The sequence below is a fragment of the Schistocerca piceifrons genome, chromosome 5 (assembly GCF_021461385.2).
Source record: "Schistocerca piceifrons isolate TAMUIC-IGC-003096 chromosome 5, iqSchPice1.1, whole genome shotgun sequence".
Taxonomy (NCBI): domain Eukaryota; kingdom Metazoa; phylum Arthropoda; class Insecta; order Orthoptera; family Acrididae; genus Schistocerca; species Schistocerca piceifrons.
Genome location: NC_060142.1, coordinates 164,130,725 through 164,153,482, shown reverse-complemented (window position 1 = coordinate 164,153,482; position 22,758 = coordinate 164,130,725). Strand labels below are relative to the sequence as shown.

The 22,758-nt window shown below is 40.7% G+C and overlaps 1 protein-coding gene across 1 annotated transcript in view; it reads right to left on the bottom strand.

The window, feature by feature from the left end:
* LOC124798088 (macoilin-1) overlaps nt 1-22,758 on the bottom strand; it is a 171,739-nt gene that overhangs the window by 6,004 nt on the left and 142,977 nt on the right. Inside the window, exons 12-13 of the mRNA XM_047261330.1 lie at nt 19,704-19,824; nt 5,246-5,420 (exon numbers count right to left, since the gene is read on the bottom strand). Of these exons, the coding sequence (XP_047117286.1) occupies nt 5,246-5,420; nt 19,704-19,824 (296 nt within the window). The remainder of the gene's footprint in view (nt 1-5,245; nt 5,421-19,703; nt 19,825-22,758) is intronic.

Below are 22,758 nucleotides of genomic sequence, written 5' to 3'. Positions count from 1 at the left end.
CAGCGCGTAGGTGTCGGGACATAGGGGCGAACAGAAATAACCTCGTAGCCCGCTTTGATGCGCGATGGCAGATTAACACTATCAAAGGTCAAGAAAAGTGTCCGGGTCGGTACAAGGTCATTGTTGACCTTTTTCATGACCCTATGGACAGCCGTCACACCCTGCTCAGCGAGGAAAGACTGAATCTCCTCGTCAGTCTATCCATCGAGGGATCTAGTATAGACCACACCACGAGACGAATTCAAAGTTCAGTGAGCCTCCACCCGGACAGGGAACGTGTACAGGAGTGTGGCTCGAAGCAGTTTCTGTGCCTGAAAGGCGCTCTCAGTTTCGAGTAACAAGGTACCATTACGCAACCTCGTACAAGACTTAACAGTACCGGCTATGGCATCTACGCCCTTCTGGATAACGAAAGGGTTGACAGAGGAAAAATCCTTTCCGTCCTCAGATCGAGAAATGACTAGGAACTGTGGGGTAGGCGGTAGTACTTTTGTCACTGGGGGCTGGTCATGTTTCCGTTTGTGGGCAGAAGTCGAGAGAGAAGAAGAGAAATCCATTGCGGAGGAATCCCCTGTGATTGCCAGCGTCTCCAATGGCGCGCTCCTTCCTTATGGGGACCCTCTCAGAGGGCACTCCCGCCTTAGGTGAATGTTTACACCTCAGGTCACACCTCCCGAGAAACAGACGGAGGGACCAATCGGCATGGTCAGAAGGTATCAGCTCAGGCAATCACCCCTCCCTGGGCCTGGTCTTTACCAGGGGGTATGTGCATGCCTTACTTGTCTACCCAGGGCGGGGAATTACGCGTTACCCCGTCACCGGCTACGCGTGCGAACGCGTGGGTCGGCCTTCAGGCGCGCACAGGGAGGAAGGAAGAAGAGGAAAATGAAGAGAGGGAGGACAGACTGACTCAAACGCTGAAGCGGAGACCAGAGAAGGCAAGGAGAAGAAGTCAAGGAGAAGGAGGCAAGGAGAAGGAGGCAAGGAGAAGGAGGCAAGGAGAAGGAGGCAAGGAGAAGGAGGCAAGGAGAAGGAGGCAAGGAGAAGGAGGCAAGGAGAAGGAGGCAAGGAGAAGGAGGCAAGGAGAAGGAGGCAAGGAGAAGGAGGCAAGGAGAAGGAGGCAAGGAGAAGGAGGCAAGGAGAAGGAGGCAAGGAGAAGGAGGCAAGGAGAAGGAGGCAAGGAGAAGGAGGCAAGGGAAAGAGTAAGGAAGACAGTGAGATGGAGAAGAACAAAGAAAGGAACCAACCAAAGAAGGAAGAAACGAGAAGTAAAAAACCAAAAAGACCACAAATATAGGTCGTGGGACAGTCCGTCTCCGGACCCAGGCGCTAACTACCCCCTTGAGGGGGATGGACTCCTTTTAGTCGCTTCTTATGACGGGCAGGAAGACCTCGGGCCTATTCTAACCCCCGGACCCGCAGGGGGGATTTCTGTCCTTGCTGCAGAGGATAGCCGTGCAAACATTTGTTAAGTATGCTTGTCAGAATAGCTTCCTCAGGCTGGAGCTCTGTTCTTCTACAGTTTGACAGTTCGTGATGCCTGCAAGAAATTTCACCCTAGAGCAATATGACTGGATTCTGCTGAAATGGCAAATTTGAAGGTATGTTTGTTCTGTTGATTGATAGTTATTCTTGCAACACCTGTTACTATCAGCTGGATGTATTTCCCGTTTGTAATCTTCAGCACAACTGCTTATCATGAAACATACATACAAGCAGTCTTCTTTAGGTGGCAATGGGGGGGGGGGGGGGGGGGATGCGTCGACTAGACCCTGGAATGGTTGGCCAAGAGAGAGTTCCTGTCATCTTGGTAACTGCCATTCGTGGAGGATTTTCATCTGTGGCATCCTCATCTCCATAGATATGGCGATACGGAACAGCTGTATGAGTTCAGGAGTGATCTTGTTCAGAGTACGGTGATGAGGTTTGCCGCACAGATCAATTAGAATGGTATGCAGTTGATTGGCATGAAATGATCTTTGATGATGGTTATGACCTGTGACATAGCAAACATTGAACATACATCATCTCTCTCTGCATGTCCAGGGCATGCACAAAACAGTGGAAACATATCTGTGTGAAGTCCTCTAACTGACTTTTCTGCCACAAGGCATTATACTTGGCAGAGGGGTTAGTTGTACCTGTGTTAGTCAGATACTGGTTTACCGTTTGATGACTGTGGCCAAAATCCAAGTCGCCCAAGTCCATCCTTCTTAGCACATTCGAGTGGTGGCAGAGATTGGTGATAAAGATCAACACACTTCTTCTTCAACATTCTCTATTACCTCCTGACACAGGTGCTCACAATTCATGGCTCCTATCTCTTGTTTACTTGGTCAGACAGTTCTGCCTTCCACAAACTGCTGCATTTCCTTTCTTATTACTTGATGTGTGAGATAGCTGATGTGGTCATGGTCCACCACAACTGCCCTTAAGGACCACTGTCAGTAATACTTCATTTGTCCGACTCTTTTCTGTTGAATTTCCTCAATGTGCTTGCCACCTGATGAATTCACTGATTGTTGTGACATCCTTTACCAGAAGGGCTTGGTACTTGTCTTCTACAACTCTTTTCATCTAATGTACAGGGACAAAACAACCTGTAAGTAAGAGTTGGGTTGGGTTGATTTCAGGGGAAGAGACCAAACTGCAAGGTCATCGGTCTCATCAGATTAGGGAAGGATGGGGAAGGAAGTCGGCCATGCCCTTTCAAAGGAACCAACCCAGCATTTGCCTGAAGCGATTCAGGGAAATCACGGAAAACCTAAATCAGGATGGCCAGACGCGGGATTGAACCGTCGTCCTCCTGAATGCGAGTCCATTGTGCTAACCACTGTGCCACCTCGCTCGGTTGTAAGAAAGACCTTGTCATTTCCCCATGATGATGTTCTTCCACTAAGCGGTTTTGTTGCTGTTCATCACCAATTTTTTTCTTCAGTCTGGCCAGCAATTTAAGGAGCTTCTCTTAATGTTCTCACATACTACTGGGCCATGTTGTCCAAATCAAAGTACATACTTACCAAACAAATCACATCATCCCACCTATTCTACCTGGAAACTCGGTTAAACCCTTACAGCATTTCGTTGGATCTGACCAGCCGTGGTGATATAAATGTTTTTAAGTACCCAGCATCTCCAATGAAAAATGTCAAACTGTAACTACAAATTGAAGCCAAAATCTGAAGTTGGGTTAGTAATGAAGTACGACACTTAGCACTAAAAGCATGTTTATTATGAACACCAACATATAGACAGTACAGAACTGAGCTCCTTGATGGAAAGGTTACTATTTATATAAACACTGAATAGTTCAGAGTATACTAACACTGAAATGATAAACACAAAATAAAACGTAATGACTGATTGTTCTAATTCCATGGAAAAAATGGTGGGTGCACACCCCAACAATTATTCCATCATCTAATTGTTCCAGCTATTCATTACATGCTTCAGGCCTTTTGTTCTACAGCCTTTCTATTAAAATTTTCAAATTTTTTACATCTTAAATTTCTGAAAAAGTCAAATGAAGTTTTCCTTTTGGTGCAATAAACTGTGACAAAAGTATTCTACCTTAAGAGATCACAGCCAATGAGTTACTCATATATGAGGAGGCTTAAAAGTGTAAGTTACACAAATGTACAACACAATCATCAAGTCTCCGTAAAAATGGTTGAAATGATCTACCAATCACCAAGTTCCTTGCTGACAGAAATCCGTTCCTAGCTCACATAGCCATTTGAGAATTGCTGTGTGAAAGGCCTCATCTTTGGGAAATCTGTTCCCCCTCAGCTTGATGAAGAGATAGAACTCTATTGTGAAAGATTTGTACTGTATGGTGAATCCTCTAAACCTCCTATCAAAAACTGTGAAGCAAAGCTTGAGCTGGGTGTGCCACGTGCGGTGTTTCACTGTTCTGTAGGAGGAGAATGTCTTTCCAAGCCTCTTGTTCTTTATGGATCTAAGCAGCAATTTCTGTACTGCACAATAAGAATGAGCATTAATGGCCAAGCTCTTTGCCGTAAACTCTGTGGACACAACTCTTTTACAATTGGGAGGGGGGGGGGGGAATTGCCATGACCACCTCTGCTGACAGCACAACTTTGCCTTCTTCCGCAGATGCAACAAGTTGTGGATCAAATTCTAAAAACACTCACTTTGTTGCAGGTGTGAAGTGATGGACCCGTGTGTAGTTGTCCATTATGTTGTGGCCTAGGAAATCATTGTCTTATATGGAGTAATGCTCAAGCAAGATCAGAGATTTCATAAACCTTGTGCCTTTGTGAGCAGGTGACAGTGATCACAGAATGCAGCATGAGCACTATTTACGATTCTGTAGACGAGCTCTGCCAATGGAATGAGTACTGCCAATGAGATGCAATCTGCAGCGCAATACCCATGATAACGTCACTCTGTGATTGCTGAGAATTAGTTCCTCCATCACCTGGACACTTATCTGTGGTCAATGTCATTCCTTCATAATCAGTATCACACTAATCTGTGAGGCCTTGGTCAAATTGTAGGAACCATTTCAGTACAGCTGGATGGAGCACTGCATTTGGTCCATACATCATTAGAATTTTGATGTGAATCTGTGTGCTGCTAACAAGACTCTTACTGTCCTATATACTACAACTCTAAAGTAATTTCCACTTTTTATGCTATTTCGCTTGCAAAATGTGATGCATGTGTTATCTGAACTGCAGTAGAACTGTGTCTACACGCAACTCTGTGTCTTCTGACAATGCTCTTGTTGAATTTTCTCAGCAAAGATTTCTAAACAATTCCCTATTGTTTAAAAGCAGAGCTAAGGAAGGAATAATCTAAGACTTCCTGTGCTCAATACATGACACAAGCATTGTTTCTAGTAGCAACAATTACTTCTACTGCTAATTACTTAATTTTTCATTTTTATTTATGTTTCACACTTAAATCACAAAAGAAGCCTGAAACTATGGCAGTATCAACTCTGCCTTCTTCTTATAGAAACGTACTGCATTTCTATAAATGGACAGTATATCTGACACTTATATTTCATTCCCTCAAAATAGTTACTCTCGGTGTAAACTATGTTTCTTCTCAAAGTACAAAAATATTTTCAGAACCCAGTCAAATGCTTTTAACAACCAGCAATATTATGTGGTATTCCCAAAGTAACACTTATCAAGAAAGCCTAATGGGATGAGAAGACACATATAGTAAAGTAGCAAAATGTTTTCACATTCTATATAAACCACCCTTTACTTACTTTCTCGAATCTCCAGCTGTCGTTTCGCTTCTCCTAATGCTGAGAAGAGATCTAACTTTATTCGAGTTTCTGCACTCAGGCTGTTTTCCAGATGTGCATTTTTATCTTGCATTGCAGAAAGGGCAGACATAAGTATTTCAGACTCATTGTGTGTCTCTTTGTACTGCCGCAATGTCTGCAACAAAAGAATAGTACACCAACATATTACTCACAAGGAATCAATAAGAGTGAAAATCAGTTTGTATACCACTTTCTCTGCTGTGCAATAAGACCCTTGCTGTTTGTGTTATATATGAGTGACCTGACAGATAATTATAACAGTAACATCAAACATTTTCGGATGATGCATTTATTTATAATCAAGTGCTATCTGAAAAAAGCTGTACACATATTTAGCCACATTTTGATGGAATTTCAAAGTGGTGCAACAATTAGCAACTTGTTTCAAATATTCAGGGATGTAAAATTGTGCAAATCACAATAGCACTATCAGCAGATACTGAACATATACACAGAAAGGAAGCACTTATGTCACAGGTTGTTTGATTTGTTGGTGAGTGTCATGAAAATGCTGAAAAACCTGAACCTGAAGAGAGGTGCCAAGCCTACTTATATAGTTTCAAGAAGACTTGCTGACAAACACTTCAACTTTAGTTCTACAGTAATCTCTTTACATGTACTTTTCAGGACAAGACGAACACAAATTATAATTGAAGTGACTAACAGTTTACAAAGAGAGTCAATCAATCACACTCAAAGTGAAGTTCTGATATGCTCATATCTACACACAATAGCATTATCAGCAGGTACTGAACACATAGGACAGGGTACCCAAAAGAAACCAAACTGTTTTTTTCACATTTTAAGCACAACCTCCAATACCCTCCAAATTACTGTCCACTTGCAATAATACACTTGTCTGATCTTTTATTCCATTTTCAAAAAATTGTTTAAATTCATTTTTTGTGATGCTTGGCAGAGCGTTCGTCTTGTTTTCTTCAAATTTCCTTTCATGCCTCTTTTTGTTCTAGAAAGAAGAAAATAAATAAATGAATAAAATGTCGCATGGGAAAAGGTCGAGTGAGTATAGGGGCTGGGGAACAGGAATCATACCATTTTAGAATTGTCATGCAGACAGCGGTGTGTGTCAGCAGAGGCATTATCATGATGGAAAAGCCTGTCATCCAACTGCCACAAACCAGGCCACTTCTGCTGCACACTGTTGCACAATCTTTTCAAAACTTCCAAGCAGAAAGCCTGTCTACTCCTGTAGAATATGCTCTGAATGGATGACTCCTCTCACATCAGAAACCGGGGGGGGGGGGGGGGGGGGGGGGGGGGGGGGGGGGGGGGGGCGTGTGTCAGTATTGTTTGATTTCATCTGATGAGCTTCCTTGGGGAGAGGCAAACTTGAAGTCTTCTACTGCCTTGATTTTTGCTTTGATTCAGGATCAAAAGCATAGCACAAAGTTTTGTCACCTGTGATAATTTTTTACAAAAAGCTTGGATCATTTCAGGGCTCTTCTTTCCAAGCACAGCATGCTTCCATGCAACCTTGTTTTTGTTCAGCAGTCAGCAGTTGTGGCACGAATTTGGCAGTCACCTTTTTTGTTTCCAAATCTTCTGCCACAAATTGCTGCATTTAACTCCAGGTCACTATCGACAGCTCCACAATTTCTTCAATGGCATGTTGTCGAACTTTGTTGGTGATTGCATGAATGTTTTCATTTTCATGCATTCAGGCCATGGAAGGGCAACCAGAATGAGGTCTGCTATCAACTGACATTCCACCATTTTTGAAATGAGAAAATTACTCAAAAACTTCAGCTTTCCCCATAGCATTGTATTGTATTCTGTTTTTAACATTTCAAGGGCTTCTATCCTCCCTTTTTCTGAGCAAAAAGCATAATTTCATCACTCCAAACTGTCCAATATTGCAAAAACAGCTATCACACTAAGTAGTTATCACTATAAGCGCTGCCTAAACTAATCCTGTCTTCCTTCAGCTATGGCACTTGGCTTCATAACTCTGGAATGTACACTTTAAGTGCTCCTAGTGGCAAAATGCAATACTACAAAAGCTCTGACCACCAAAAAATTAGTTTAGTTCTTTTGGGTGCCTCTCGTACACAGAAAAGAAGCTTTAATGGCCACAAGTTGTTTGATTTGTCAATGAGTGTAGTGTCACAGATATGCTGAAAACCAGAAATGGCAGCTGCTTGAAGATGGATGCAAAAGCCTACTCTCAAAGCTTCAAGACGACTTGCTGCCCAGCACTTCACCTTTAGTTCTATACTAATTTCATTACGCATACTTTTCAGGACATGGCAAACACAAATTACAATTGAAGTGACTAACAGTTTACAAAGAGAGACAATGAAGTGAAGTTCCGATAGGACTGTATCTACTACTTTCATGTATATTTTATTATTCGGCATTTCAGCCACAAGGTCAGTGTTGGTCTGCTCTTATAATAATCAAATTTCTGCGGAGGAGTTTCATTTCATGTTATTATTTATGACTTCTATCATACTTGTGTGATTAATTTCATGAGAACTGTGAGTTGTGAGATCTGCAGTAATCTTCAAAATTATTTTAACTCTGATATACAAACATATGTTTTCATTAAAATATTGAAAGTTTAACTACCTTCTCCCAACATGTGTGACTAATAATTGTTCTCTGGCTGTCGAATTTCAACAAAACAACTATCTTGCATTGTATAACTGAGCATTGTGAGTGTTAGTTTTTACACTCAACAATTTTTTCAAAATGTTCCCAGTGTTTCACTGAACATAGATGCTTAATGCAGTATTTTCTTTAATAATTAGCATTATATACTTTATCTTTTGTGATGAAGGCAAATCTTCAGACATCCGTAGAAGAACAATCTGACCCAGAAAAACAACTACGCAAAGCTGCCTGGTGTGTTCCAGTCAAAGTAATTGTCTGTCAAAAAGCTGGTCAGGGTTACAGAAATTTATTTTCAGTGACATGAATGACGCAACACTGTATGGTCTAGAGGTTAAGATATGTTCTCCCACACAACCAGACAGGGGAATATTCTGCAACAGTGTCAGAAATGTTTTTTGAATGTCACCTCACACACACACACACACACACACACACACACACACACACAGAAACAGAGAGAGAGAGAGAGAGAGTCAAGATTATTTTATTTTGATACCACCATCTCTGCTTGTCTTTTCCATTGTTTCGGCGGAAGTTGGATGCTCCATAACAATTTTGTTCCAAAAAATCAAACTAGAAGTCAGTACTTTTCTGTGATTGACCTGCTTCTTTATTACAGGATGGTTATAATTAAACTTTCACTACTTGAAAAAGCCCCCATGAACAGTGGAAGAAAAATAATGACTAAACTACTGAAAGCAACACGTTTCAATTTCCCCAAGAGAAGACATTATTTGTTGACTGTGTGTCATATTTATGTTCCAGGTTATGAATATTGCCCAGAGTGATGACCATCTGCATCCATAACAGCCTGGAACCACACTAAAGATTGCTCACTTGCAGCCTGAAACATTTCAGGTGGGATGCTGGCTACCTTCCTTGCTATGCTCACCCTCAACCTTCAACATTTGTTAGTGTCCTGTGGATTAACCCTGATCTTCAGGCAAAACCACAGCCAAAATTACACGGGCTCGAATCAGGTGATCTTAGTGGTCACACAATCTGGAGGTATCAGCCAATGATTCAGTTTTCTCCAAATGTATTAACGAGTGAGCAAGTGACCTCAGCAATGCTTCGATATTCATGAAGAGCAGCAGCACTATTACTGTTGTTTCGGTAAAACAGCTCCATGAGTAAAGCCTTGTTAACCTTGTCTAGACTTACGTTTACTGCAATTGTAATGCATATTGATTCTTGTGATTGAACCCTACATCAACATACCAGCACCAGCACCAGCACCAGCGCCTAACAGCAAATCGGACACTAACAACGCAAATCCTGCAGCGCACAGTGTGAACACGCACAGTGTGAACATCATTGCTATAACGTTGGGTGCAGTAAATAGTTTACCATATACACTGGCTCAAGTAATGAAAGTTTAATTATAACCACCATGTATGCCAAATATTTAAGCATATTATTGGACATCTACAGATAACTTCTCTTAAAAGCCAATTTCAGTAACTATAAAGTTAAATACACTCCACTGAAAAGGAAGAATAGCAGTAGAAATGCTAAACACCTAAGAAGAATAATGTCTCCCAGCTTTCATATACAACTAGAATCACTGACAGCGTGTGGTCTAAGCCACATTGTGCAAATCCTTCCGTTTACTCTCTGTATGGTCCCTGCTGATAACTACCACTTGTACAAAATTGCTGAGATACGCAGGTGATCTCTCTTGTAAACCATTCACTTTTACACAGTTACAAATAATTACCAACTGCATTCTGCATCACCAGTTTCATACAGTCATTTTATGTTAACCAGTTCATTGATCAACATACATTGTTTTACAGTGCTATGGTGCTCACAGCTGTGCTTTTCTGTGCTAGATTGGAGCACAATTAACAAGGATTCATGAACATATACACAAGAACAAAATTTATAACAACTTTGTAAAAGTTAAGCATACCAGTCACTCTAGCTGGGCATGCTTAAAATTTGTCAGACTGGAGAAAATTAATTCACAACAACCAGCAGCACAGATCAGTGTCTCAGTTAATCCAAGTTGGAGCAGCTGGAGATAGAGGTCATGTGCGCATGAACTGTGCTTGCTTGCATGAATGTGTATGTGTTTTCTTTTCTGAATACAGCTTTGGGCGAAAGCTCAAATGTGTAACAGTCTTTTTGTTGTGCCTGTCTGCAATTCAACGTGTCATGTTTACAGTGAGTAGCAATCTATCCTTCTCATAACTTTGATAATACAAGCTTGATTGCATTTGTGTAACCCATTTAAAAGTGCTTCAAGACAAGGATGACAGAGAGAACTGCAGTTTATACAAGAATTGTACCTGAACAATAATCTTTCAAAGTTGATTACAACAAAAAATGATGCTTTCAATTTGGATATGATCTTGCAGAAACCACAAAACAACTCTGATGACATGGTTTGTGGTATTAATCAGTGCGTACAATAGCGTAAGTTCTGCAGAGATGTCGCAAGTTCAGCAGAGATGTACAGGCTTCTGGAACAATTTGCAATTTCAAGCTCATGACTAAAATGGTTACAACATGTATAATTATATTTCTGATGATTTTGCTATATGCACTTTTTATAATACCCTGAAATGACTCCCGTACACTATTTTCTTCAGACATACCAAATGGATCCTCTCTCTTCCACACTCCTGAACAAAATCTCACTACGCTAATGTCACCATGTATCAAATCTCCAACTCTTGCCTTCAGTACTACAATGTCTCTAAGAATATGTCACACAATGATACCATCTTTAATTGTGACTGTTATACAGAGGATATTCATTTAAGGTGTTACATGTTATTACTAAACAGGCATTTATATTATCAATTTAAATTAAAGCTACAATGATTTTTTATTAGTTTTTCAGCCTTGAGTAACACAAATGGTATCATAAACAGTTCCAGTTTTTATAGTAAGCCATCATCAGATGATGTGATTAAACAGAAAGAAGGGGCAGTAAAAGACTAGGAAACTAAATTACAAAATAAAACTAATGTCTTTGCACAACTACTATCAGCAACGTAGAAGAATGCGCATGATGGGAATGTAGCAGGGAGTCTGGTGTGATATAAACAACAAAACTCACAATTTTATAATAATTTTTCATTAATATAATTACATCAACATTGTAACTGTAACTGGCTTGAAAAGCAACGTAATATATTTACTTCTCTCACTACTTCAATTCTTCTGAAATAAAATGGATTAAATTCTTTATCTGTGTGTACGTGGTATCAGTAGTTGCTACATCAATAATTTATTAATACTAGTACTCATGTGTAACTAGTTAAATGCTTTTTTGTCATTTTTGTTTTGCAGTTATAACATCACCTATTTCTCACTTACAATGTGGACATAATGTCTGCATGTGTTTCACTAGAATTCTCCTCTTTCAGACTGATGCTGTGCATGAAAATTATATGAAACAGTAATGCCATGAAAGCGAACAATGAAACGAAATGACAATGACAATGAAGTCCACTAGAACAGTAAAACTTTTCAATTAGTAACAGACCACAGGCAGGTGTGGGGCAGAAGAGAGTGGGGGAAAGACTGCTTGCCCACTCCCCACCTCATGCCTGACAGACATTCTTCTCAGCTGCCTACTGCAGAAGAAAATTACTACATTGTTAAAGTACAACTGAACAGGCCAACAGAGGCACTCAGAACATATCCATGCTTTGGTTGTAGAATTGAAGACTATATTACCTATGTAATATTATGTAACTGGTTAATTTTTTGCAAATGTATGATTACATGTCAAAAGCCTGAATAACACCTTTTGCAGTCCAGGTGTACAGAAAGAGTGTCAATGAGGTTTTGGAAGTAGTGACAGGGATGTGGAGCCATGCTGACTCCAGTGCCATGGCCAGCTACATTAGATTTCTCATTTGAGGATCTGATCCCAGATGTTCACAGGTTCTTGATTGGGTTTAAATCTGGGGAGTTTAGTGGCCTGGGGAATGCAGTGAACTTATTATGAAGCTCTTCGAACCATGCATGCACACTGCAAACTGTGTGAAATGCTGCATTGTCCTACTGGTAGATGTTATCGTGTTGAGGAAAAAACAAACTGCATGTCGGGGTGGACATGGTCCTCAAGGATAGATGCATATTTGTGTTGATCGACTGTGCCTTCCAGAATTACGAGATCACCCAGGGAATGTCATGAAAATATTTCCCAGAGTACAACGTTCCCTCCTCCAGCATGGAGCCATTTGACGATTGTTGCAGGGCTGTACACACACCAACAGCCATCTGATGGGGCATAAAACACGATTCATCTGAGAAGACCACCTCTTGCTACTCAGTGGATATTCAGTTTCAGTACAGGCGTGCAAATTCCAGCCTTTTTAGTCAATGAACGGCAGTCAGCACGATCCGGGAGCCTGCTGTGGAGGCCCATAAACACCAATGTTTGCTGAACGGTCATCGAGGAGACAGTTAATGGCTGCTTTTTAATTTGGGTGGTCATTTTCTCAACAGTTGCATGAGGATTTGCCTGTACACACAGCTGCCTCAGAGCCAATTTCGGATAGCACCATTTTGCCATGCATGGTATATTTTAATTACAGCAGCATGCAATGTTAACAGTTTACAAACTTCGCTATTTCAGAAATGCTTTCACCTTTGGCGCAAAAGCCAATGATCATACCCTTCTCCATGTCAAATGAATCTGCATTACGACAACAGCTGCACTATTTTATACATTCCCCCTGACATGCTTTATATACCCTCCGCAGCTATTGCTGCCACCTGCTGTCTGTGAGCGGTTACCGCACATTTACATCAGACATAAGCAGTGGTCACATTAATGTGACTGGAGTGTGCACAAGAAAAAATTATTCACAAATAAAATTGGAAACGAGATATACCCTTAACAAAAAATTACTGGCAGAAGTAAACAAACACAATTTAAAAAGCATTTATAAGATTGTCACTGTGTAGCAGTACGGCAGCATGCCTGGTCTGTGTAATGCTGTGAGGATCATTTTAAAATTAATGCCTCCAAATTTTGTGCATCGACTTTGAAGTGTCCGAACCGGATTATGTTGATGCAGTGTAATTTTTGAATATTTGCACTCTTTTCCTGTTGGTTAATTATGTGGTCCCAGGTTAAGTTGTCAATTCCATTTTTATGCTCAATATTTCAATGACCAATTCAATCTTCTTCAGGCACTGCTAGCAGGTGGTGTTATGTGTACTCACTATCTGAGCTCCAATGAGACTGTAAAGTGGTGTTAGTGTTATGCCAATAGTTACAACTGAGTTCAACTTCTCGTGCCCACAATGCTGTTTGATGTTCATTTCTTTTTCAGAGCCCACACTTCTATTCTCTGAAACACATATTCTCTCTCTCTTTTCCAGTTGTAGTAGATAAGCTGGCTAGCAATGTGTTAGCGAAAGGAGTGTTGGACCCTAAGACTTGGTTAAACTGAAACCTCCACAGAGGTTTGTTAGATTTTCCTGCATCTGTAGTTCGGTAGATTCCTTAGTTACACTGTCACAGAAACCTAATTACACTGTAAAAGAAACCAGGCATTTGCACCATGATACTCGTCTTCTCAAAATTCATTTCATGATTATATCCAAAAGGCAGTGCTTAGTGACAGCCGACTGTTTTAGTCCCCTGTGTCACTAACATTCCTTGCACGACTCCTCAACTGTTCTCACAGTTTGTACCACATGTCATGTCACATTCATATAGAATGCTGGACTTAAATCATCTTTAAGATTATAAAAAAGGCTAACAGCAGCAAAATACAACTGTTTCACTGCACTTTTTAGGAATTTTCTCATGTCAGCTTATTTCCTGTTTGATATAAAATATTAGAAAATCGCCAATGGTGTGGTGTGGGGTAGTCCATTACCACCTGTTGTGGCCATCTTATACCTGTCACTTTTCGAACTACACACATAGGGAAGCATAGGGAAATGATACAGCAGACATGAGTAATGTGAGGCAGTGGTTCATGTGTTTCAATGGAGGTGAAACGGATGTTCATAACAAGCTGAATGTTTGCTATTATGCCTCAGAGAAGTTCCACAACCTTCGCTATTGCGAAGAGTGTGTGAACACTAATCAATGGAAATTTTTCAGGACCTGCTGGACCAATATGAGGCTGAAGATGTCAACTTTCTGATCACATACATCACCACCACCACCACTGGAGATGAAATGTGTTATTACACTATGAGGTGGAATCCAAGTCCACGGAGTAGTGATGTAAACCTTGCAACAATGAAGTAGTTCATTGAGCTCTTCCTCCTCCTTTTTCTTTCTGAAGGAGGCTTCTGCCGCAAGCTCAATACGTAACAGTTTCTTTGTTGTGCCTGTCTGCAATTTTATGGGTCATCTTTATGGTGAGTAGCCATTTATCCTTTTCATAATATTGTTGAAGTAGTTCAAGACATAGCCATACAGGCCAATTTATGCGCAGTCTCATGGAATAAGCAGAATAAGGTTCTTTTGGATTTTTGGAGATTAAAGCAACTGGAAATTCCGAAAGCTACAAGACTAGAGGCGCACAGAAATCCTTCTCATGTGATGTGCACTTACGCGTGAGCAGGTAACTGTGATGGGCATGGATGCAGGGGCTGGCCTGCCATCTGTTTCCCTTATCCTCTACACTCTTCCCTACCATTTCTGCACTTTCTTCTTCTGTAACAAATCTGTTTCCTAGCCTGCGTTACCAAATAAGTGAGCAGTATTTAATGCGACAGCAGAAAAGATGTCATGGTTTTGAAAAGTATTACATAAGATCCATTTTCCGAATTTACAATGAGACTAATGCCTGGAACACAATTTCCACATGAAGACAAACACTAAAGGTTACAAAAATTTCCATCACTGATGTTTGCTTTTAATTGTGCCCTGACAAAACTCTACCATCTGGTGAGCAAGATGTATGGGACAGGCGAAATACCCTCAAACTTCAAGAAGACTATAAGAATTCTAATTCCAAAGGAAACAGGCGTTGACAGGGTGAAAATTACCGAGCTATCAGTTTAATAAGTCACGGCTACAAAATGCTAACACAAATTTTTTGCACATGAATGGAAAAACTGGTAGAAGCCTACCTCAGGGAAGATCAGTTTGGATTCCGTAGAAATGTTGGAACATGTGAGGCAATACTGACCCTACGACTTATCTTAGAAGGTAGGTTAAGGAAAGGCAAACATACGTTTCTAGCATTTGTAGACTTGAAGGAAGCTTTTGACAATGTTGACTGGAATACTCTCTTTAAAATTCTGAAGGTGGGAGGGGTAAATACAGGGAGCAAATAACTATTTACAATTTGACAGAAACCAGACAGCAGTTATACGAGTCAAGGGGCATGAAAGGGAAGCAGTAGTTGGGAAGGGAGTGAGACAGGGTTGTAGCCTATCCCCGATGTTATTCAATCTGTATATTGAGCAAGCAGTAAAGGAAACAAAAGAAAAATTTGGAGTAGGAATTAAAATCTATGGAGAAGAAATAAAAACTTTGAGGTTCGCCGATGACATTGCAATTCTGTCAGAGACAGCAAGTGACCTGGAACAGCAGTTGAACGGAATGGGCAGTGTCTTGAAAGGAGGATATAAGATGAACATCAACAAAAGCAAAACAAGGATAATGGAATGTAATCAAATTAAGTCGGGTGATGGTGAGGGAATTAGATTAGGAAATGAGACGCTTAAAGTAGTCAATGAGTTTTGCTATTTGGGGAGCAAAATAACTGATGATGGTCAAAGTAGAGTTGATATAAAACGTAGACTGGCAATGGCAAGAAAAGCGTTTCTGAAGAAGAGAAATTTGTTAACAATAAGTATAGATTTAAGTGTCAGGAAAACCTTTCTGATAGTTGTACGGAGTGTAGCCAGTACAGCAGTGAAACATGGACAGTAAATAGTTTAGACAAAAGGAGAATAGAAGCTTTCAAAATGTGGTGCTACAGAAGAATGCTGAAGATTGGATGGGTAGGTCATGTAACTAATGAGGATGTGCTGAATAGAATAGGGGAGAAGAGGAATCTTTGGCATAACTTGACTAGAAGAAGGGATCGGTTGGTAGAACACGTTCTGAGGCATCAAGGGATCATCAATTTAGTACTGAAGGGAAGTGCAAAGGGTAAAAATCGTAGAGGGAGACCAAAGCACGAATACACTAAATGCATTCAGAAGGGTGTAGGTGGCAGTAGTTACTCGGAGATGAAGCTTCAGCGGGATAGAGTAGCATGGAGAGCTGCATCAAACCGGTCTCTGGACTGCAGACAACAACAACAACAACAACAACAACAATAATGTAGTAAATGCTGTTCAATGATTATTCTATGCACCGCAGGTCCTTTCTTAGAAATCCAACACATCCCATTTGCTATTCTTTCATAGTAGGTGCTCCATCTGTTGTCACTGGCACCAAACATTCCCAGAGTAAACCAATGGAATCAACAACTTCTTCAGGGGTTTTTAAGATATCCACATCAGTGGGAGGTCTCTCTGAGATCTCATGTCAAAAATCATCAGCTGCTTGCAAATCAGCATAAACACCAAGAATCACTAACTGTGCAGTACCTGAAATGTCCACAGACTCGTAAAATGCAATGAAGCCCTTAACTTTAATATTCAATGCCAATAAAAGTACCAGTCATAGTAATTATTCAGCAGTGTAGAGTTCACTTAGAACGACTGATTGCTTGAAACTGATTTGCATTCAAGGGGCACAGAAGATTTGCAGCATCATTGATGTACTCTTTTATGAACTCTTTGTCAGCAAACAGTTTTCCTGTTCTTGTTATCTTAGATGGAATATTATAAATTGCAAGTACCATTGGGCTGTCATTGTTGTTGTCCTGACAGGTAAATAGTTCTGCATAAACTCCATCACTTACATGAGACAGATGCTGAAAGAAAACTGTAGACCTCTTGTGACAAAAGCAGCTTCCATCAGATTCATATGGAGTAATCTCACCAATGTTTTTAAGTTCAGCTATAATCATGCTTGTGAAATTGATTGTAATGGTTTTCTATACAAAACTTCATCTGAGCTATCAATATATTGCCAAACATTAACAGTGGAGAATGCAGGGGGAAATGCAACAATATTATGAAAAAGATAGTTGCTACTCACCATATAGCATAGAAGTTGAGTTGCAGATAGGCATAACAAAAAGACTGTCAGAAAATGAGCTTATGGCCAACAAGGCCTTCATCAGAGATAGAACGTGCACGCGCACTCCTGCACGCAACCAGTCTCTGACTGCTGAGGCCACACTACAAGCAGCAGCACATGATGGGAGATTCACGCAGGTGGTAAGGTGGAGGCTGAGGCATGGAAGGGTGAGGGGGAGATAGCACGGTAGGGGTGGGGGACGGAGGAGTTCAGATTGGGGGAGCATACAGGGATGAGATAGAGAGGGGGTAGGACAACTAGGCTGAATCACATTCTCCACCAGTGTTTTGATTGCCTATCGTTTGTGCCCTGAAATGAGGAATGTCCTACCTATTATCCTTCCTACTCCTCCTACAGCGGTATTCTGCTGCCCACTGAACCTACACACTGTCCTCATCGATCTCTACACAACTCTGGCTCCCAAACCCTCGCCTCATGGCTCATTTCCCTACAAGATGTAGATGTGACACCTGTCTCATGCACCCTCCCACCACCACCTACTCCAGTCTGGTCAAAAGCATCACCTATCCCATTAAAGGCAGAGCTACCTGTGAAACCAGCCAGCTGCTGCAACCACTATGCTGCACTCGATGTGGGCATGACGACCAAAAAGCTGTCTATATGCATGAACAGTCACCAACAAACTGTGGCCAAGGAACAGCTGGACCACACCATTGCTGAGCATACCACCCAACACAACATTCTTCAATACAAACTTCTGTTGACACCAAGACGCTGCTGGGTCACACAGCAGTTTAACAACCGTGGAACTCACTGCCTAATATGGCTGGGCTGTCCTACGACATCCGCCATACACTCCTCATTTAACACCTTCATACTTTCATCTATTTGGGAACATGAAATAAGGACTACGTGGTCAACTTATTTCAGACTCAAATACTGTCATCAGATGCGTAAGACAGTGGCTAGCCTCAGTTGGTTCAGGCATTTATGGGTGCAGCATGCAGGTGCCTGTTCATCATTTGCAAAACTGCATAATGAATGGTGGTGGCTTAAGACAGAAAATTATAGTATGTAGCTGAAATCTTGCTCTATTTAACTGTGTTATAGTGTTATCTGTATCTCTTGTAGTTTCCATTAAAATAAATGGGGAGCATTAGTTTTGGAGTGATCCTCACACAATATTGAGAGCTTCCTTAACCTCTTTTTATCTTAATTTTATTATTAATAAAATGGGATGCATGACATAGGTAACCAAGGAAAGAGTAATCTATGTACTGAGTATGGGTTTTACAGGTGCCTGGAACATTCAAAAGAAACATCTGGCTGTCAGTCTGTAAGACATAACTTTTCTACCATTATCGAATAGAAACAAAAGATATACTGCTGCAATTAAACTTAACCAAAGTTGTTTAGTTACAAAAGTAAAGAGTTACTTTTACAGTAATAAATCTAGTTCACTCAGAGACATTGAAAACACAGAATTTATCAGATGAAACGAAAAGATATGGACCTAACACTCTCACCTTGCTCAAAGAGTCAATATTGGCTTCTTGAGCAAGCAAGGAGAGTTAATACATTAAGACATAAAAAGCACACGCAGTGTCTGCCAGCGAGTTAAGAGGTGTCTTGTTAGCAAAACAGTATGAAAAAGTACAATAATAAGCTTTGCTGTATTTAATCAGTTACATTCTGTATTACCCAATGAACCTCAGGTAATATGAGTACCTCAAGAAACCATGATCTACACGGAGAAATAGCAATTTTATTCCTCTTTTTGTCAGGGACCTTAATCACCATCTCCATCAATAAACAACATTCTGGATAAAAAATTTTCTATGCAGCGGAATGTGTTCTCATATGAAACTTCCTGGCACATCAAAGCTACGTGCTAGACCGGGACTCGAAACCAGAACCTTTGCCTTTTGAGGGCAAATGCTCTACTGGGCTACCCAAACTCTTGAGTTGTGCTTGAGTAACTCAATTGCTGGACAACTTTCCCACTAAAGGCAAAGGTCCCTAATTCGAGCCCCAGTTTGGCATACAGTTTTAATCTGCCAGGCAGTTTCAATAAACAATATTAATTGTAGAGCAACGAATGCTATTGGACCCCGGTACCATTTATCTCAAACTGAGATAAATGAGACTCTGAGATAGCTTGATCATAAATATGGTAAATATTGTCTTCAAAATATTTCACAATTTTTTCAATGTAGTTTTGGTGATCAACAACAAACAGCTGGCTGAACAGCTTCAGTGTGTCTCGTGTCACTTAAAGCCATTAGATGAGTGATGTGTCTTCCATCATAACTCTCTACAGTCCCAAGTGTGTTACAAAATGTTCTTAATTTGAGATCAAGATAACTTAATCCTATGTGGTGTACATGCTGTTCCATTTTGTGTGAGAATTTTTTAAAAGTGCATTTATGTCTATCTTTCTTTTGTCCACTCAATTAAAAAAAAAGGGCACACTGAAAGGGTAAAAACAACAACAACCTTTTCACAACAATTCCATATTTACAAACCACATTCTTCTACACAGCATTCAAAGGCAACTTCACTTTATGAAAGAAACCATAATAAATCATTTCCAGTTTTTAACTACTCCCAGGCAAGATCTTTGGACAGTTTAAGGTTGTCACGTACTTAATTCAATATGAAATGTACCTGCATTTCCCTTTCCGCAGCAAGGAACCGCTCATCTTTCAGCTTCAGCTCCCGCCTCAATTGTTTCCCTTCAGCCTCGAGGTCTCTTCTCCTTGCACGACAGCTTTCTGTGCATTCATTTCTAGAACAAAGTTAAGACAACATTGAAATTTCAACAAAATTTTTTATGAAACACTGTTATGTTCACAGAGGAACAACTTTAAAAAACCACACTCTCTTAAATCTAACAATACAGCTAAAGCAATTATGTTGTGCACAATAACTTTTTCTTATTGTTATTTGTAGGTGGCTAAATACTAATGGCTGAAACCAAAGATGTTTTACTAAGATCTGTGTAAAAACTCCAAAATATGTAAATTTTTGACAGCAAAAGGTAATGGCTGTGACTGAAATAAAAATGTTGATTATTTATATTTAGCTGGCCATATTTCACAGTCCACAAACCAAATATAGAGAACAATTTCACAAATTATTTATATCATAAAACCAAAATAAACAGGGCACAAATGAGATTCTTACACTCCTTGAGCAACATAATATTGAGCGCCAGAGTGAGGAGTGAATACATAAGAAAACAGTAACATGTGGAAGGAATGATGGGTGAAATGGTGAGAGCATTCCCAAAGAGTGTTAAAATTAAAACATATTGGAAACCCTCAGAAACAGTGGATCAGCAGCCTATCCTATCCTTCCACTCCCAAAACACCAACAAAATAATGAATTCAATAAAATAATTATTTTTTGAAACTACTTTATGTATTATAACCAGAAATACTGAAATCACTAAAAAGCCAAAGAACAACTGCTAAATAATTTCTTTCACAGTAACAAATCTGATATCTTGTGTAATTAAGAAACACACAGAGATGCTGCCAAAGATGTCCAAAAATTACCAATTGATGACAGGGGCTGAAACATCACATACAGTTCCAGAATGTTGATCGTAGCTGGAAGATCATATATGCAATAAAGAAGTGTAATCTTTATAAAGTCACACCTGAAAGAATGCAGTGTCTACGGGGGGGGGGGGGGGGGGGGGGGGGGGGACACCTGACATTATCTCTGCAGAGTTCAGTAGCATTATAGTCACGCGCATTTATAAATCGCCACATGAAAAGATCGGCTCCACGCCTGTAAATCTATTGTGATGGACAACTTTAAATACCACATAACTGTATGCGGCAACACTGTTGATGAAATAAATGGGGAGAGACTGTTGACATGGTGTGAAACATAAAACACATCAATCATGCACAATAGAAAGCTCCCTCCTTTATGTAAGATAAGAAGGTAAAAGAGAGATTATGATTCAGATTTACTCTTTGCAAGTGAAAGCACAGGGAACTAGAGATATTAACTATTGCTTCCCAATGTATTTGAAATTTTTCATTAAAAATAATTCTCTTCTTAAAACAACAGAAAGCTCATATTCGAGTATCACCATTTATGAAAAAGACACATTGCTTATCACATTAAGGATGACATATGCAGACAGGCACAACGAAAATACAGTTACACATTAAGCTTTTGACCAAAGCCTTCTCCAAAAAAGGGAAAAACACACACACACACACACACACACACACACACACACACACACACACACACACACACACACACAACCGAAACTTGTTGAATGGGAACAAACATATGGAGAGGGGAGGGGGGGGATAGCAGGGTACAGGTGAGAGAAGAGGAACCGGTACCACCTGATGGAGCATGCAGGAACTAGCAGTAGCAGGACAAGGCTGCCTGGTGAAGTTTCGGGAGACTGTGGCAGATGGAAGGGGAGGGGGGTGAAAAAGGAGAGTGGAAAGAAGAGGACCAGAGAAAGGAAAGAAACCGGATATTGCACTGGCAGAGAGCAGTGGACAATTAGAATGAGAGGCAGTGAACTGAGAGGAGGTAATAGGACAGAGGGGACGGAAACAGTTGGGGGGAAAGTGTTGGGGCAGTGGGTTACTGTAGCTTGAGGCCGAGATGGTTTCAGAAGCAGAGAATGTGTTTTAAGGATAACTTCCATCTGTGAAGTTCATAAAAGCTAGTGGTGAGAGGAGGACCCAGATGATTTGAGTTGTGATGCACCCACTGAAATCAAGCATGTTATTTTCAGTTGCACTGTGCCTCTGTTGGTCCAAATCGCTCTTGGCAACAGTTTTTTGGCGGCCGTTCATCATGGTGGACAGCTGGTTGGTCATCATACCAATATAGAAAGCTGAGCAACGATTACAGCAGAGCTGGTATATGATATGGCTGTTTCTTCCATAGGTGGCCTGGCCTCTGAAGGGGTAGGATAAGCCTGAGACAGGAATGGAATAGTTGGAGCAGCATGGGTGCATTGGGCAGGTCTTGATGCACCCACTGAAATCAAGCATGTTTTTTTCAGTTGCACTGTGCCTCTGTTGGTCCAAATCGCTCTTGGCAACAGTTTTTTGGCGGCCGTTCATCATGGTGGACAGCTGGTTGGTCATCATACCAATATAGAAAGCTGAGCAACGATTACAGCAGAGCTGGTATATGATATGGCTGTTTCTTCCATAGGTGGCCTGGCCTCTGAAAGGGTAGGATAAGCCTGAGACAGGAATGGAATAGTTGGAGCAGCATGGGTGCATTGGGCAGGTCTTGAGCTTGGTCTTCCACAAAGATAAGATTCCTGTGGCAAGGTGCTGGAATAGGTAGTTGCATTGGAATGGACTAGGATGTTGCAGAGGAGGTTGAATAGGCAACGGAACACCACTTTAGGAGGGATGGGAAGGGTCCTAAGTAGAAGTCCCTCATTTCAAGGCATTATGATACACAATCAAAGCAATGACAAAGGATGTCGATTAGTTGTTATGAGTTCCACCAACTTTTGTTGCTTTTATCATACTAGAATAGCATTCCTGAGGCAGAGCTACAATTACAGCACTTTTTCAATTCCAATCTCCTGCTTCCACCCCATTAGGAGGTAATATGACATGAACCTGATGAAGTATACAAACGCGTTGCTAGAGGAACACAGTTTACTGTAAACTAATGCAAACTGACTGATACACAGCTGAAGGAATGACACCTA